Here is a 14,501-nt window from a genome sequence, read left to right as displayed (position 1 = left end):
AGTAAAGAGATTTGGTGAGGTAAAATCCTGAAGAGTGACCATGTATGGATTGAAACTTATTTCTGGAAGTCAAGCATTGATTAGTAGCAGGGGTGGTATTCACTTACTTTCCCTACCGGTTTGCAAATGTGAGCGCTCTGCACATGCGTAGAACGTCAAAAATGGGATGTGACGATGTCCAGGTGGGTGGGCGGAGCCTCCCATAGCCACCGCTACTGGTTCGCCCGAACCGGATAGAACCGGCTGAATATCACCACTGATTAGTAGGTATTTGCAGTCTGAGAAAGCAAACTGGAGGATTTTGCCAGCAACTAGCAAGGATAAGATACAGATAAAGAAGAAAAGAGGATGGATTCTTGTTTCTGAACAGCTGACTGGGTATGATGGTTGGAGACTTTGAAGAGCAAACCTGCTTTTCTGTCTGAGGTAAAGGGGGCTTGATTAAAACTGCCATGAGCTACTGACTCTGGAACAGCCGTGCAGGGGGGGTGGGAATTTGGCCTCAGCTAGAGCTCTTCCAGAGAAACAATGCCTGGAAACATATAACCCAAATAAGTGAGCATGTTAGTTTTGCACGGGAAACTCCAAGCAACATGAATAGTGAGGAAGGCTTCGTGGTGATCTGTAAGGTATGAAGGTTTGTCCTTCAAACAGAGAACTCAAACCATGCCTGCTGGAAGTGGAAGCTTGTGTCATTAGAAGAGGAATAAAGAGTTTATATACTGTATCATCAGACATGAGGGAAGGTAAAATTTTGCTTACTATGATGGGTAAAGCAACTCAGTAGGGGCACTTGATGAAGGTATCTTTTCTTTTATGTACACTGAGAGCATATGCACCAAGACAAATTCCTTGTGTGTCCAATCACACTTAGCCAATAAAAATTCTATTCTATTCTATTCACATGATAGGAATGCCAAAGAACACAAGAAGGAACAAAAGCTTGTGACCCAGAGAAGCAAAGGAGGAAGTGCCAGTAGTAGGTCAGCACCACCTTACTAACCTCAGCTTCATGGAACAGGATGGAAGATACTCAGGCCCTGATAGGTCAAAGAATGCAGGATCCACTTTGAAGAAGAAGAGGTGCATTCTGGTAATGTGTAAATTCCAAAATGTGAAAAACTAAGGATAGAACATGCAGATTTTGATACGATGTCAGAGAATATGTATTATTTTCCAGGTCTGTTCAATGGGCTGCCAAAACTCTTCAAGTTTATAAATAACAGTTGTGCCATCTATTCAGGTGAAAATGGATAAAAATGCCAGAAAAGACCTCAAAAGATTTCTCCAGAGACAAACAATGGAAGAAAGGAAAACAATGTAGGAAATTGAAAAAATGGGAAATGCAAGTAGTGTACTTGAAAGCTCTTTCACAAAAAGAAAACGGGATCCTGGGAATCAAAAATCCTGTATTTAATTTTCTACATCAATTTTAATTTAATGTACTACTATTGTTAAACTGCATGGAGATATTGATTTCAGACTTTGCCCCTTTACCATCCCACATTTAACAAGTTATTTCCACAGAAAAGATTAGATACTGCACAGCAAGACAGCAGCTTACCCGACAGTAGGGTTCCTTGGCTTGTATTTCTTTGGGAGAGATTAGTTTCAGCCCCCGGACGTTATTCTGGGTCCCCCTTTCATAAAGTGCCTTGAGTCTCGGAATTTCTTCATGTTCAACTGCAACAATCAGCTGCCAAGGAAATAAGAAACTAGAGCAATCGCAGAACTAAAAAATACCATGGAGGAACAACATGAGATAACCACACTGCGAAGTGTGAAATAGAATTAATATTTGATTAAATTAGACTTCAATTAAAATTGCAATATAAATTAATAATTGTGCTTCATGACTTTATTTAGCTGGAGGGATCTTTCCTTGCTGATATTCTTTCTTGATAAAAAAAACTACTGACTACTTGAATCAGAGAACCATACAAGAAGCCAGAGTCTCTTGCTCTTTAAAGTAATTGTTAGTGAGAGCTGAACTGGCTACAAGTATTATATACCTGCTCCTCCTCTGGGTGATATAAGTATTAGGCTGATTTTTAGAATAGAATAGAATAAAATAACAGAATTGGAAGGAACCTTAGAGGTCTTCTAGTCCAACACCCTGCTCAGGCAGGAAACCTAAACCATTTCAGACAAATGGTTGTCCAATCTCTTCTTAAAAACTTCCAGTGTTGGAGTATTCACAACTTCTGGAAGCAAATTGTTCCACTGGTTAATTGTTCTAACTGTCAGGAAATTTCTCCTTAGTTCTAAATTGCTCCTCTCCTTGATTAGTTTCCATCCATTGCTTCTTGCCTTGCCTTCAGATGCTTTTCTCTTTTCATGAAAGAAAAAGGGTTGCATTATACCCAGTGTTGTTTCATCTGAACACTTAGAAAAAACAATAGTTTTATCTTATCTTGTTCACCATTAGGCCTCTACTAAACACCTTTGTTGACTCAGCAGGTGGCAGCAATTAGCTTGTCTGGGCTTCAAAGCTAAGCAAGGTGAGGTATTAGTATTTGGATCAGAACTCACCTTGAAATTTGAGGAATCTGCCAGTTGCATAGCCAACTCGGAAAAAAAATCTAATTCTAGTCCTTGGGCCCATCTTTCCCTCAGCCCTGGGAAGAAGGCAGTGGTAAACCATTTATGAAAAAGAATCATGCCAAGAAAACTGCAAGGACTTGCCAAGTGTCAAAAACTGACTCAAAGGTACAAAAAAAGAGACATTCAATTTAGAATTTATTTTGGGGACAGTTGGAAGAATTTAGTTACTATATAGCCTAGCTATAAAATCCTACAATCCCAAATTGGTGGGTATCTTATGATTCTTGGGCCAATTATCCTGTTTGAATAATAACAATAATCATAAATCAAGTGCATTAGAATTATAGTAGGATTAAGTCTGCTTCTCTTTAGAATCATTTAGAACAGGGGTCTCCAACCTTGGCAACTTTAAGACTTGTGGACTTCAACTCCCAGAAATCCTCAGCCAGCAAAGTCCACAAGTCTTAAAGTTGCCAAGGTTGGAGCCCCTGATTTAGAACACTCTAATATAGCCACCCCAAGAAAATTAAGTAATTTAATCAACTGTATTTGGAGTTGTATAAGATTAACAGCAAAAATTTCGGCACTTACCCTACCTTGCCACATTGTTTATATGGGATTCCTTTTTGGTCACAGTATTCATAGCAGAGAACAGCTCCTTCTACACACAACTTGGCTTTTAGGGATCCAGGTGTATAGTAGATTCCACTGTGAATAACACCACTGTTATGCCCACTTTGATGGAGAGCTAAATAGAAAGTTACATCTATGGTTTGATTGATCTAATACATAGAAATATTTTGTTAGTCAAAATATTATTGAATTATTTTATATAATTTCATGTTAGCTCAGGAAAAAATAGCAAGGTAAAATTGAAATAAGCATAAAAAGAGCCACATAGCATGCATAATATCAAAATATAAACATTTATGTTAAGCAGTAAAATTTAAGAAGCTCAAACTAAAATATCAAGCAAATAGAAAATAGACATTTTTTCTCATGATCTCTTCCTGATTTTTTTTCTGAGAAGCTATGAATGTCCTATGCAAAACTATGATACACAGGAAACTATATAGATATGATGAGCTTCCATCTGTCAGAAAACTATAGAAATCATACTATTCTATGTAGGCAACAAAATCCATATCCTAGAAATTACCAATTTTCCATTGAGTGGCCACAAGAAATTATAATGTAAGTTAGTAGGAATTTTAATGTTGTCTTATGACAAATGAGATGTAAAATTGGCCCATCAAAAAGATTTTTAATGGATTGTATCTACCTGAACTAGAGGTAATCCACATTCAGCAACCACAATTGAGACCAGGAACTTGATTATTAAGCTAAGTGGTCACTAAATGAAACCATAACTATGTTTATGCTTTTACTTCAGCTTTCCTTTGCTTTATAGACCTGTGAAGATTGTAAATCCAAGGACTGGTCACGAACCATCGTTAATTGCGAAATGTGGTTAAACAAGGCAGTCACTAAGCAAGGGCTACCTGTATATACCTTTTAATACTAAAGGAATACTGTACCTATAAGTTAAACATATGAGTGGAAATAATACAGAAGTCTGTCAACTGTTTTATCAATTTCAGATACCATACCTAATTCCTTCTCCTTTTCAAGTACTGCAAAAACAAGAGACGGATGCCGCAGGCTAAGCTCCCTGGCCGATGCTAGACCCACAAGTCCACCACCAATGATGACTACATCAAAGGTACTGTCAAAAAAATTGTAAAAATCACTTGCAAGACACATACTCGATTTTTTTTAAAAAAAAATCAAGATTACAATTTTTTTAAATTATGAACTATAATGGCTTATGCTTATTAGGAAACGATTCCCCGTATTATATTAAATCACATATTGAATAATCACGGTCTGCTGCATAATCACAACTGACTGGGGTTCATGCAGGCTAAACCTAAAACTGTGGCTTAAAATAGCAGGATCCACCCAACAACCTGTCAGCCAGACAAAGCTCATGAGTACTTAAAAGTGTCATCCGTAAAACCAGAACAACTTCTGAATTTCTATTTAGTGAGTACTCTCCTGTGCACTAGTTGTTCCTGGCATGGAAACGGAGAGGTGCCTAAGAGCAGGTGCAGTTACATCTCAGATTGCAACAAACTGAAATACTTAAGCTCAGGGCATTTAGTTTAAATTGTGCTGCTTCTCTTTCCCTTTGAGGATTTCCTCCGCAGAGGAAAAACTCCCCCGGTGGAATGTCTACCTAGCAGCGGCGGCTGCAGGCTGCTGCCTTGGGGAAGGCGGGCGCAGATCACGGGGCTCGCGACGCCACCCGCTTGCTCACCTCCTCCGTCGGCCGTTGTCGGCGCTGAGAGGCCGCGAGGGCATCGCCCGACCCCCGGACCAAGAAGGGCGCCAGGCCCCGCCGACGGCCCGAATCCACGCCGGGATCATTGCGAGCTCTTGGCGGGCGGGAGAGCGAGCCAGCCAGCCAGTCTGCCCGACTCCTCCTCCTCCTTCTCAGCCCGCTACAGAGGTCGGGCCCTGCGAGCGTGAGGTGGGCGGGTAAGGAGGGGGGGTGGGGGAGAAGCGGATCGGAGGCCGCGCAGGGCGGGCCCGCTACGACCGAAGGAATCCCGCGGAGGCACCGCGCCCTCCCGCCCGGGGTGCATTTCCCCCGCAGAGTGCCGCCATTCCGGGGCTTCGGAGAAGGAGGCAGGCCGGACTCGCTGGGCTTCCCCATGCAGGGAGGGAGGGGAGGATCGGAGCGGCCTTCTTTTCGGCGGCGGTCTCGTCCCGCTGATGGATGCGCTTGCAACATCCCTCGATCCTCTTTGCAGCAGCCCTGGTCGCTTTGCCAAGGCGGTGCCACTCCTCGGGGGCATCAGCCCTGGCAGCGGCTCTCCGGAGTTGGGCTGGGGAGGCTCTCCCGTCCTATTCAATTGCGGGCGGGCCTGGAGGTCTAAGTCAGAGCTCTTCAAACTTGGCAGCTTTAAGACTTGTGGACTTCAACTCTCAGAATTCTCCAGGAGTTGAAGTCCACAAGTCTTAAAGCTGCTAAATTTGAAGAGCTCTGGTCCAAGTTGTGAGGTGAAGGAGAGATGGCTTTGGCCTTCTATAATACAGTAGCCCCAAACATCTGAGCTCCCCCCCCCCCATCAGCCATTGTCCCTTTCTTTGCTTGCAAGTATGGAGAGAACTGCTCTCTAATTCGCCGCAATGTTGTAATAGAGATCTGGCAGAAATCATGGCTAGATTAAGGGGCTGCCCTGAGCCATAATGAACTTTTTTTTGTTTTTGTGCAAATCCACCCCATATGTGGCTCGTCGTCCTGGGTCAGAAGTTGCTGATGACAGTATAATGTGACTGATTTCTGGAAATCCACTGAGCTGTCATTACTATGATCTCTTTCAGACTTCACGATGTTGACGGAAGTGCTGATCCGCCAAACGAAATTGTTGAAGAGACAGCCGCCTGCTGGGCTGCGGAGGCATTTCTGGGGATGGTTAAACGCAGTGTTCAATCAGTAAGAACACAGGCAAGAAAAAGAAAGTTGTTTCCATAAGTTGCTTGTAAGATGCCAGCTGAAACTAGTTGCAGATATGATTGCCTTCTGAACCAGACTTGAGAATTGTAGCCCTCTTGAGTGATCTGGGGCTTGAATTTTCCTAGCTCTCATGAAAGTATGAACAATTCTCCAGGTTGACATGACTGTTAGGTTAAAGAAGGCAGCTGCCATAGGAGGCACTTGGAAAAGTTGTGAACCAGTGATGTATTTCAAAAAATTTTACTACTGGTTCTGTGGGTATGGCTTGGTGGGTGTGACTTGGTGAGTGTGGCAGGGGAAGGATAATATAAAATCTCCATTCCCTCCCCAATCCAGGGGAAGGTTACTGCAAAGTCCCCATTCCCTCCCGATCAGCTGGGACTTGGGATGCAGAGGAGAGATGGGGGCGGGGCCAGTCAGAATTTTTACTACCGGTTCTCCGAACTACTCAGAATTTCCACTACCAGTTCTCCAGAACTGGTCAGAACCTGCTGAAACCCACCTCTGTTGTGAACCCTAACACTTCTGAGCCCCTAAAGCTGGGCTCCTGCCTTTTGGCTTCATGGAAGATTTGTGGAAGGGAAAGACATGCTGTTTGTATCTCAGATAGCAAAATGTGAGTTGTAAGCTCATACCTACTTGGCAATCCTATCTCATATATAATAGTCCAGTGATGTTTTTCATATATTGTAATTAATTAGGGGTATATGCACTTGGTATGATTCAATACAAGTACTTTAAACCTCATGCAAGTGCAACACATCCCTGCTATAAAGGAACCTGACATTTGAAAATTTTTGAAGCTGTAGAATCCTACTGAACAGCATGCTTAGGGAAAACAAATGATAAGAGTGACTGCCGCTTAGGACTGCAGGAAAGATACTCAATGCTTCCTAGGAAGTAGGAACAGGAATCCTAGCATAATTTTTTGTGTCCAAGGAACTTTTTGGTTGAGTGAACGTATGAATAGTTTTTGATTTCTAATTTGAAATCTCTGAGGCTTTTTTCTAGTATATCCCTGAATACACAGATCATATGTGTACCAAACTTTGAGATTGCAATAGTGTTTAATATGTATAATATGTATAAATTCTCTGGGGATGAATTTTTTTGCTTCCTTAATGTGAGCTGAGTTGAATAATGTTGGAGTACTGTATAGAAGCTCTTTAAAGATGAGCAGGGCTATGATGAAAGCCATTTTTAATTTTTGCTTTCAATTGCATTGATTATATTCTTGGTAATTTTAATACCTTTAACACCTTGAGGTTACAGAAAAGTAGTGTAGAAATAAATATTCCTGTTTGATTACAGACTACAGTAAAATTAAGCAAGTTTTTGGTTTAGGATACATTTGATGAGTGCATTCACAACATGACTACTATAATAGCTCCACTAGTATATTTCCCTTGATATTCTGAGAGCTTAAGAATAGTCATTCAATGTTTAAAGGCTGGTGCTTTTTTTTTGCAACTAGTCAAGTGAGGGGCAGGGGGGACTCCTAGGCTAGAAGAAAGGCATTTGAGAGCACAAGGGCAGCCAAAGGACCCACATTGCTTATCCTGAAATGCAGGAACTTCATCTTAATAATAATAATAATAATAGTAATTAATTTTTAATTAATTAATTAATAATAATATTAATAAGTTCCAGTGGTACTTGGCACACTGGGAGCTGTGCCTAAAGACCTAGGCAAGCACTTAAAAGCAATTGGCGCTGACAAGATCACCATTGGTCAGCTGCAGAAGGCCACCTTACTGGGATCTGCTCGCATAATTCGCTGATACATCACGCAGTCCTAAATGCAAGTGTTCGATTAGTGATCTGTGATACGAAATCCAGCATAATTATCTCGTTTGCTGTGTATACTGTCATTTTGTGTAAATAAAATAATAATAATAATAATAACAGAGTTGGAAGGGACCTTGGAGGTCTTCTAGTCCAACTCCCTTGACCTTGACTGAGGTTGTAGTTTAAGATGAAACCAAAATGTTCGCCGCCAAAGTGAGGGCTCAGATGTTGCGATTTAATCAGAGCATAGTTTGTATCCATTGTATTTTATGAACGCCGGTACTGTGGTTTACAAACAGTATCTTATTTTAGCTTAAACCTATACAGTTGCGTTTATACAATAAACTATAGGTAAATCATGGTTTAAGGTTTGCTTAAACAATGTATGTATATATTCATCTTAAATGAGTGGTTAAATGTGTATTTATTTGAAAATTGCTTCTGTGCGCTTCCAAGATATATCTGTTCTATGTTATTCTTTATTGTTATTGAATATATTACCTTTATACCAAAGGACCCTCAAGACAGCTGATTAAGATTGAGATTATATGTTATGTAAATCATGGTTTGTTTATAATTGGATTTAGCTACAATGAACTTGGTTCTCATAACACATTAATCCAGAAACAAAGATTTTTAAAGCACAAGGGTTGGATTCATATGGCATATTAAGCCAAAAAACTAAAACAAATATCTTTTTATTGTGTGAATGAATCCCACACGTACTGGTGGAAATGATTTATAAATTACATATAATCTGCAGTATTTTTTTCAACTTTCTTTGGGCTGTGGGAGGAGTCTATTAATAGGAAAACTTTAACCTTCTTCCCCCAAGGCTATTTTCCACTCTGACCTACACAATGATTTACTTAGTGAATAATGTACCATATTTATTTTTTAAGCAGGTTTCTTCCACAGAAGTGCACAAATGTAAGGCTGATCCTAACATTAGATAAACTAATACAACTAATTTCTAAAATCATACCAGGAAAAGCAGCTGGTTGGGAGGTTGGGAGAGCCAAAGCCCAGAGATGTTTTTTATGTATGAGCCAGTCTAGTGGTGAAATCCAAATTTTTTTACTACCAGTTCTGTTGGCGTGGCTTGGTGGGCATGGTTTGGTGGGCATGGCAGGGGAAGGATACTGCAAAATCTCCATTCCCACCCCACTCCCGGGGAAGGATATGTCAAAATCCCCATTCCCTCCCCACTTTGGGGCCAGCCAGAAGTGGTATTTGCCGGTTCTCCAAACTACTCAATATTTCCGCTATCAGCTCTCCGAACTGCTCAAAACTTCCACTACTGATTCTCCAGAACCTGTCAGAACCTTCTGGATTTCACCCCTGGGCCAGCCCTCTGGAACAGCCTCCTGTGGGAAGTTTGATTGGCCCAACTTGAGGGACCTTCCAGAAACTGTTGAAAATGGAGCATTTCCAGAGGGTTGAAGGGGAATTGTCAGCAAATACTGTTTCAAGTTACATGTTTTTGTATTTTATAATAATGTATTTCTGCTATCTCTTGTGAGCCACTTAAGTTTTTGATTATTATGGTGGAATATTGGTGCAATATATAAGTAAACATCCCAGTGAACTGGTCAAACTAGTTTAAAAACCCTAAAGAATTGTAATTGGATTCTATTAATTGAGAGAAATCTTATTTAGGTCCAGTGTATTTCATCTGAATGCTCTAGCGCAGGGGTGTCAAACTTGTGTCATCACAGCATAGTCACATGACTCTGGACTCTGGTATCGGGACTTTTTTTCCCTTTGCTAAACTGGGCGGGGGCTGAGCCAGCGTGTGACGCATCCTGCCTGCGGGCCGCGAGTTTGACACCCCTGCTCTAGCGCTATGGAACAAAGGATATTAACAGATGTTATATAGGGGAAATAGTTTCTTCAGGATCACATCAGGAAAAAAATAAATTCCTTGTCTGCCATGATCCCCATAATTGTCAAATATCCCCAGGACTTTTATTCCAAGCCTGTCCATTAAATACAGATGCATACTGTAGTCAACTTACAACCACACTTAAGACAGGGATTTCTGTTGTTAGTTGATGCGGTTGTAAAGCAAGTCATGACCAGACCTGACTTTACAATCATTTTTATGGCAGTCATGTGGTTCTTAAGCAAATACAGCTTCTCCAATTGATGTCTTTTTTCAGAAACTGGCTGGGTAGGTAAAAAATCGCATTCATATGACTGTAGGATGTTACGATTGGTTGTAAATGCAAACCAATTGCCAAGAGCCTGAATTGCAGTGTGACCATGGGGGTGGGTGGTGGGGGTTGTGTATGTCATCACATAAGTGTGATGACAGGTCATAAATAACTTTTTCCTGTCATAACTTTGAACCATTTTTAAATGAATGGTCCTAAATCAAGAACTGTCTGTATTTAATGAATCTTTATTTAATTCAGTGTTTCTCACATTTGGCAACTTTTAGATGTGTGGACCATCCACTCCTGGAATTCTCCATCCAGCATGTTCACACACCTTAAAACTGCCAAGTTGCAAAACACTAGTTTAATCTGTGGTCCTTTACACCAGGGGTCTCCAACCTTGGCAACTTTAAGCCTGGAGGACTTCAACTCCCAGGATTCCCCAGCCAGCAAAGCTGGCTGGGGAATCCTGGGAGTTGAAGTCCTCCAGGCTTAAAGTTGCCAAGGTTGGAGACCCCTGCTTTACACCGTTTATGTTGATTTGAAAATACTGCATATAGTAGAAAGAACTCATTGTGATGCCTTCTTGGCAGGGTTGACCATGAACGAATCCAGGCTGTTGGTCCAGATAGAGCGGCTTCAGAGTGGCTCCTGCGGTGTGGTGCGTCGGTGCGCTACCATGGCTATGACAAATGGCAACAAGATTACAATGCAATCCCTATGGGGCCGCTGGAGAAATATAAGATCCAAGCAATCAATGCCACAGAATCTTGCATCATGAACAAGGGATTTGATTATTTTGGTATGTTACTGAGCCTAATATAACTAATATAATCTGTAAATATTCCCATACAATTTTTTTGATAAAGTTTGTTATTTGCCTGCTAGCCCATTCCTTTTGTGTTGCTTTGCTACAAGAAGCTTGCCTTTTTAAAGAATTGTGCAAAGGACATCATAGAAACTACATCCTATTTGGTGTATTGCTTTTGTACATGGTGAAGTCTGCCACTTCAATAATAGTGCATAGCGGTTATTTCATTTGCACCACTAGTATCTTGGTGGTATCTACTGAAATCAGGAAGACAATCCCCCTCTCCCCATAACACAATTTCCTTTTATCTATTTCATGCCAGCCTTTCACAGGATTACCAAAAGTGTAATTTTGAGACAATAGGCAACTTTCCCTGATCTGCTTCCTTGCAAATGAGTTGGGTTTCGATTCTTACAATGCCCAAACAACACACAATTGGTTCTTAGCCAGGTTAGGGAGGATTGTGTTTAGGAATATATTTGTCTTACAAGTAATGCAAAACAGAATACGATTTTATTTGGATTATAGCAGGGGCGTTAAACTCGAGGCCCATGGGCTGGCCGTGTCACGTGCTGGCCCTGCTCCCGCCTGGTTTAGCGAAGGGGGGGAAAAGTCCCGATAAGTCACATGATGCCACTGTGGTGACGCGAGTTTGACACCCCTGGATGATAGGATACATGATATTCTCCATTTAGATTTAAAGTTCTGTGCAAACCAGGAAATTGGACTTCTACCATGCCAAAATACTGATTAGTTTTGGGTTTTGTCATAATACTGGTCCAACTAAATCACTGACTGGCAATAGCTTATAAATCTATTGTATGTAGACAGATGCCCTGCCTAGAGATGTTAGAAATTGATCCAGGCCCTTTTCTCAAGTGTTTTAGTCCTTTCTTTAAGGAGGAATATCACTTTCACCAGAGGTTTCTAAAAAAAACCTTTTTAAAAATTTCTATAAGAAGTTAAAACTACTTTCTCCACAGTTGTGAAAATAAATTGTAAGGGAAGGGGACTTTGCCTGTTCAATTGCACCCCATATAATATGTAAGGCACAAATTCATTATTGTAATCCTGAATTATATGTGACCTCGCTGGATTGCAAACCATCAGAATGGTTTGATTTTATCTAATGCCAATAGAAAGTCTTCACTTACTGTGCTTAATGAAGCTTTGCTATTTTTATTGCTATTGCAATAATAGTGACTTAGCATGTTCCATATGATGGAATCGTTTTACATTCAGTTTTTAAATTCTTAATAACCAAGTTCATGCAACAAACTGAGCTAAAAGTAAGCAAAGCAAACTGTGACTTAAAACGACATGACTCAGTGGTGGGTTTCAAAAATTTTTACTACTGGTTCTGTGGGTGTGGCTTGGTGGGCATGGCTTGGTGGGCATGGCATGGGAAGGATATTTTAAAATCTCCATTCTCTCCCCACTCCAGGGGAAGGATACTGCAAAATCCCCATTTCTTCCCAATCAGCTGGGACTCAGGAGGCAGAGAATAGATGGGGGTGGGGCCAGCCAGAATTTTTACTATCGGTTCTCCGAACTACTCGAAATTTCCACTTCAGGTTCTCCAGAACTGGTCAGAACCTGCTGAAACCCACCTCTGATGTGAGTCCAGTCTAGTATATGGATAAGAGCAGAAGCCCTTCACATAACCATTTTGTAATAAGCCTTTGCCTTAGCAAATGACATTATGCTATTTCAGATGGTCTAAAGCATCTTGAAGAAATAAAGTTTTGCAAGTGCATGTACATTGAGGATGCATGCTTACAACGGATTAGTGAGACTCCAAGCCTGCAGAAGAGCTTGCTGCGTTTATTTCTCATTTCTTGTGGGAATGTTACAGACAAAGGCATCATTGCATTGCATAAGCTCAGGTATGTAACACAATTAATACACATCTGTATTTTATAAAGTAGTTATGATGACTGTATGGGATATTTTCCCTGCTACAGCCTAGATAAATTAGAGACAGTTAAGTCCTTGGTGTTCTCTGAGCTTGATTATTTTCCTTCATTACAGGTAGTCTTTAACTTACAAGCACAATTAGAACGGGAATTTCTGTCCTAAGTCATTGCAGTCCTAAGATCCGACAATTTTCATAGCAGTCATTAACTGAATCAGAGGGTCATTAATTAGATCACATAGTTGTTAAGCAGTTTCCCCAGTCAGCATTATTTGCAATGACCTGACTGTAGGATGCCGCAAACAGTTGTAAACACAAGCCAGTTCCAAATGCCTGAACTGTGATGATGTGACAACAGTGGTGGTGTGATGGTTGTAAGTGCAAGTACAGGTCACAAGTCATTTTTTCCAAGGCTGTCATAACTGAACCATTAAAAAGTTGTAAGTTGAGGACTTCCTATAGTAGAAAACTTGTTACGTATAAACAATCAGCAGTCTTCGCTCATCCATGCACTGATGATGATACTAGCCTACATTTGCAGATAAACAACCCAGCTTAGATGTCTATGGAGATTGTCAGTCATCCAGGTCATGGTTGACCCAAAGGTGCTTTTTTTTCAGGAGGCAACTGGACTTTCTGGTTTTTCTTTGAAGACGTTTCGCTTCTCATCCAGAGCTGAAGAAGCTTCTTGGTTGAGAAGCAAAACGTCTTCAAAGAAAAAACAGAAAGTCTTGAAAAAAAAGCACCTTTGGGACAAATCCAATTTAGAGAAAACTAAGAGCCCCGCAGTGCAACCTTGAGGTACAGATGTTCTGTATGGCTGAAATTAGAGACTGTTTACTATGTATGTACAGAACATCTGTAGCTCAAGGTTGCACTGCGGGGCTCTTCGTTTTCTCCCAGCTGGGTTGTCCCAAAGGTGCTTCTTCAAGAGGCCACCATCTCTAGATGTTTTTGCCTTTGTGTATGCTGGAAAGCTTACAGTATGTTAATTGCATCAGTTAATGTGCAGGTAGTCCTCGACTTACAACCATTTGTTTAGTGATTGTTCAAAGTTACAACAGCACTAAAAAAAAGTGACAACTCTTTTTCACACTTATGAACGTTGCAGTATCCCCATGATCATGTGATCAGAATTTGGATGATTGGCAACTGACTCATATTTATGACAGTTGCAGTGTCCCAGGGTCATGTGATCACCTTTTTCAACTTTTTGATTAGCAAATTCGATGGGGAAGCCAGATTCACTTAACAACCATATTACTAACATAGCAACTGCAGTGATTCAATTAACAACTGTGGCAAGAAAGGTCATAAAATGGGGCAAAACTCACTAACAACTGTCAATTGCTTAGCAGTAGAAATGTTGGATTCAATTGTGGGCGTAAGTCGAGGACAACATGCATCATGTTTTTTTGCTGGGCATATTGAAAACATGAGCAGGCCCTTAACTGTATAAACACTTGTAAATTTTTGGGGAGGGGAGGAGTGACATAGCATTTATTCTATTTAAAATAAGATATTGATGACACTAGTGAGTATTGTTAAATGGGTACCTTTTGCTTTCTGTGTCTCTGAGCAACTATTTTGCTAACAGTAATCTTTCTTCTCCTTTTATTTAATTTCTAACAGCAACCTGGAATATTTGTTCCTGAGTGATCTGCCAGGGATACGAGATAAGGAAAGAACTGTTCAGTCCCTTAAGAAATCAATGCCGGCACTTGAGCTGGAATTAGACTTGGAATAAAATCCTTGCCATTC

At 40.7% G+C, this 14,501-nt stretch overlaps 2 protein-coding genes and 1 long non-coding RNA gene across 7 annotated transcripts in view; 2 read left to right on the top strand and 1 right to left on the bottom strand.

The window, feature by feature from the left end:
• LOC131188116 (uncharacterized) overlaps positions 1-1,556 on the top strand; it is a 29,773-nt gene extending 28,217 nt beyond the window's left edge. The window contains exon 3 of the long non-coding RNA XR_009152722.1: positions 912-1,556. This is a non-coding gene — a long non-coding RNA (uncharacterized LOC131188116). The remainder of the gene's footprint in view (positions 1-911) is intronic.
• The window catches only part of L2HGDH (L-2-hydroxyglutarate dehydrogenase), a 19,296-nt gene extending 14,240 nt beyond the window's left edge, over positions 1-5,056 (bottom strand). The window contains exons 1-4 of the mRNA XM_058163110.1: positions 4,865-5,056; positions 4,155-4,270; positions 3,141-3,292; positions 1,565-1,696 (exon numbers count right to left, since the gene is read on the bottom strand). Coding sequence (XP_058019093.1) covers positions 1,565-1,696; positions 3,141-3,292; positions 4,155-4,270; positions 4,865-4,974 — 510 coding nt within the window. The 5' untranslated portion in view covers positions 4,975-5,056. The remainder of the gene's footprint in view (positions 1-1,564; positions 1,697-3,140; positions 3,293-4,154; positions 4,271-4,864) is intronic.
• DMAC2L (distal membrane arm assembly component 2 like) lies at positions 4,922-14,501 on the top strand. 5 transcript variants are annotated; one of them, XM_058163119.1, is made up of 5 exons: positions 4,922-5,056; positions 5,935-6,046; positions 10,608-10,816; positions 12,540-12,711; positions 14,373-14,501. In XM_058163119.1, the coding sequence occupies exons 2-5, from the start codon at positions 5,943-5,945 to the stop codon at positions 14,485-14,487; spliced, it is 600 nt and encodes a 199-aa protein (XP_058019102.1). In that variant the 5' UTR covers positions 4,922-5,056; positions 5,935-5,942; the 3' UTR covers positions 14,488-14,501. The 5 variants fall into 5 exon arrangements, with proteins under 5 accessions (XP_058019102.1, XP_058019103.1, XP_058019104.1 ...); XM_058163120.1 differs by having other exon boundaries at positions 4,937-5,077; XM_058163121.1 differs by having other exon boundaries at positions 4,954-5,085.

This window comes from Ahaetulla prasina, chromosome 1, assembly GCF_028640845.1.
Source record: "Ahaetulla prasina isolate Xishuangbanna chromosome 1, ASM2864084v1, whole genome shotgun sequence".
Taxonomy (NCBI): domain Eukaryota; kingdom Metazoa; phylum Chordata; class Lepidosauria; order Squamata; family Colubridae; genus Ahaetulla; species Ahaetulla prasina.
The sequence above is the reverse complement of the archived record's forward strand: the minus strand, read 5'-3'. Positions and strand labels throughout refer to the sequence as shown.

Coding starts and splice junctions, on each gene's coding strand:
- DMAC2L (XM_058163119.1), top strand. CDS start 5,943: ATGTTGACGGAAGTGCTGATCCGCCAAACGAAATTGTTGAAGAGACAG. Junction 10,817..12,539: donor CAAGGGATTTGATTATTTTG/GTATGTTACTGA, acceptor ATGCTATTTCAG/ATGGTCTAAAGCATCTTGAA. Junction 12,712..14,372: donor ATTGCATTGCATAAGCTCAG/GTATGTAACACA, acceptor AATTTCTAACAG/CAACCTGGAATATTTGTTCC.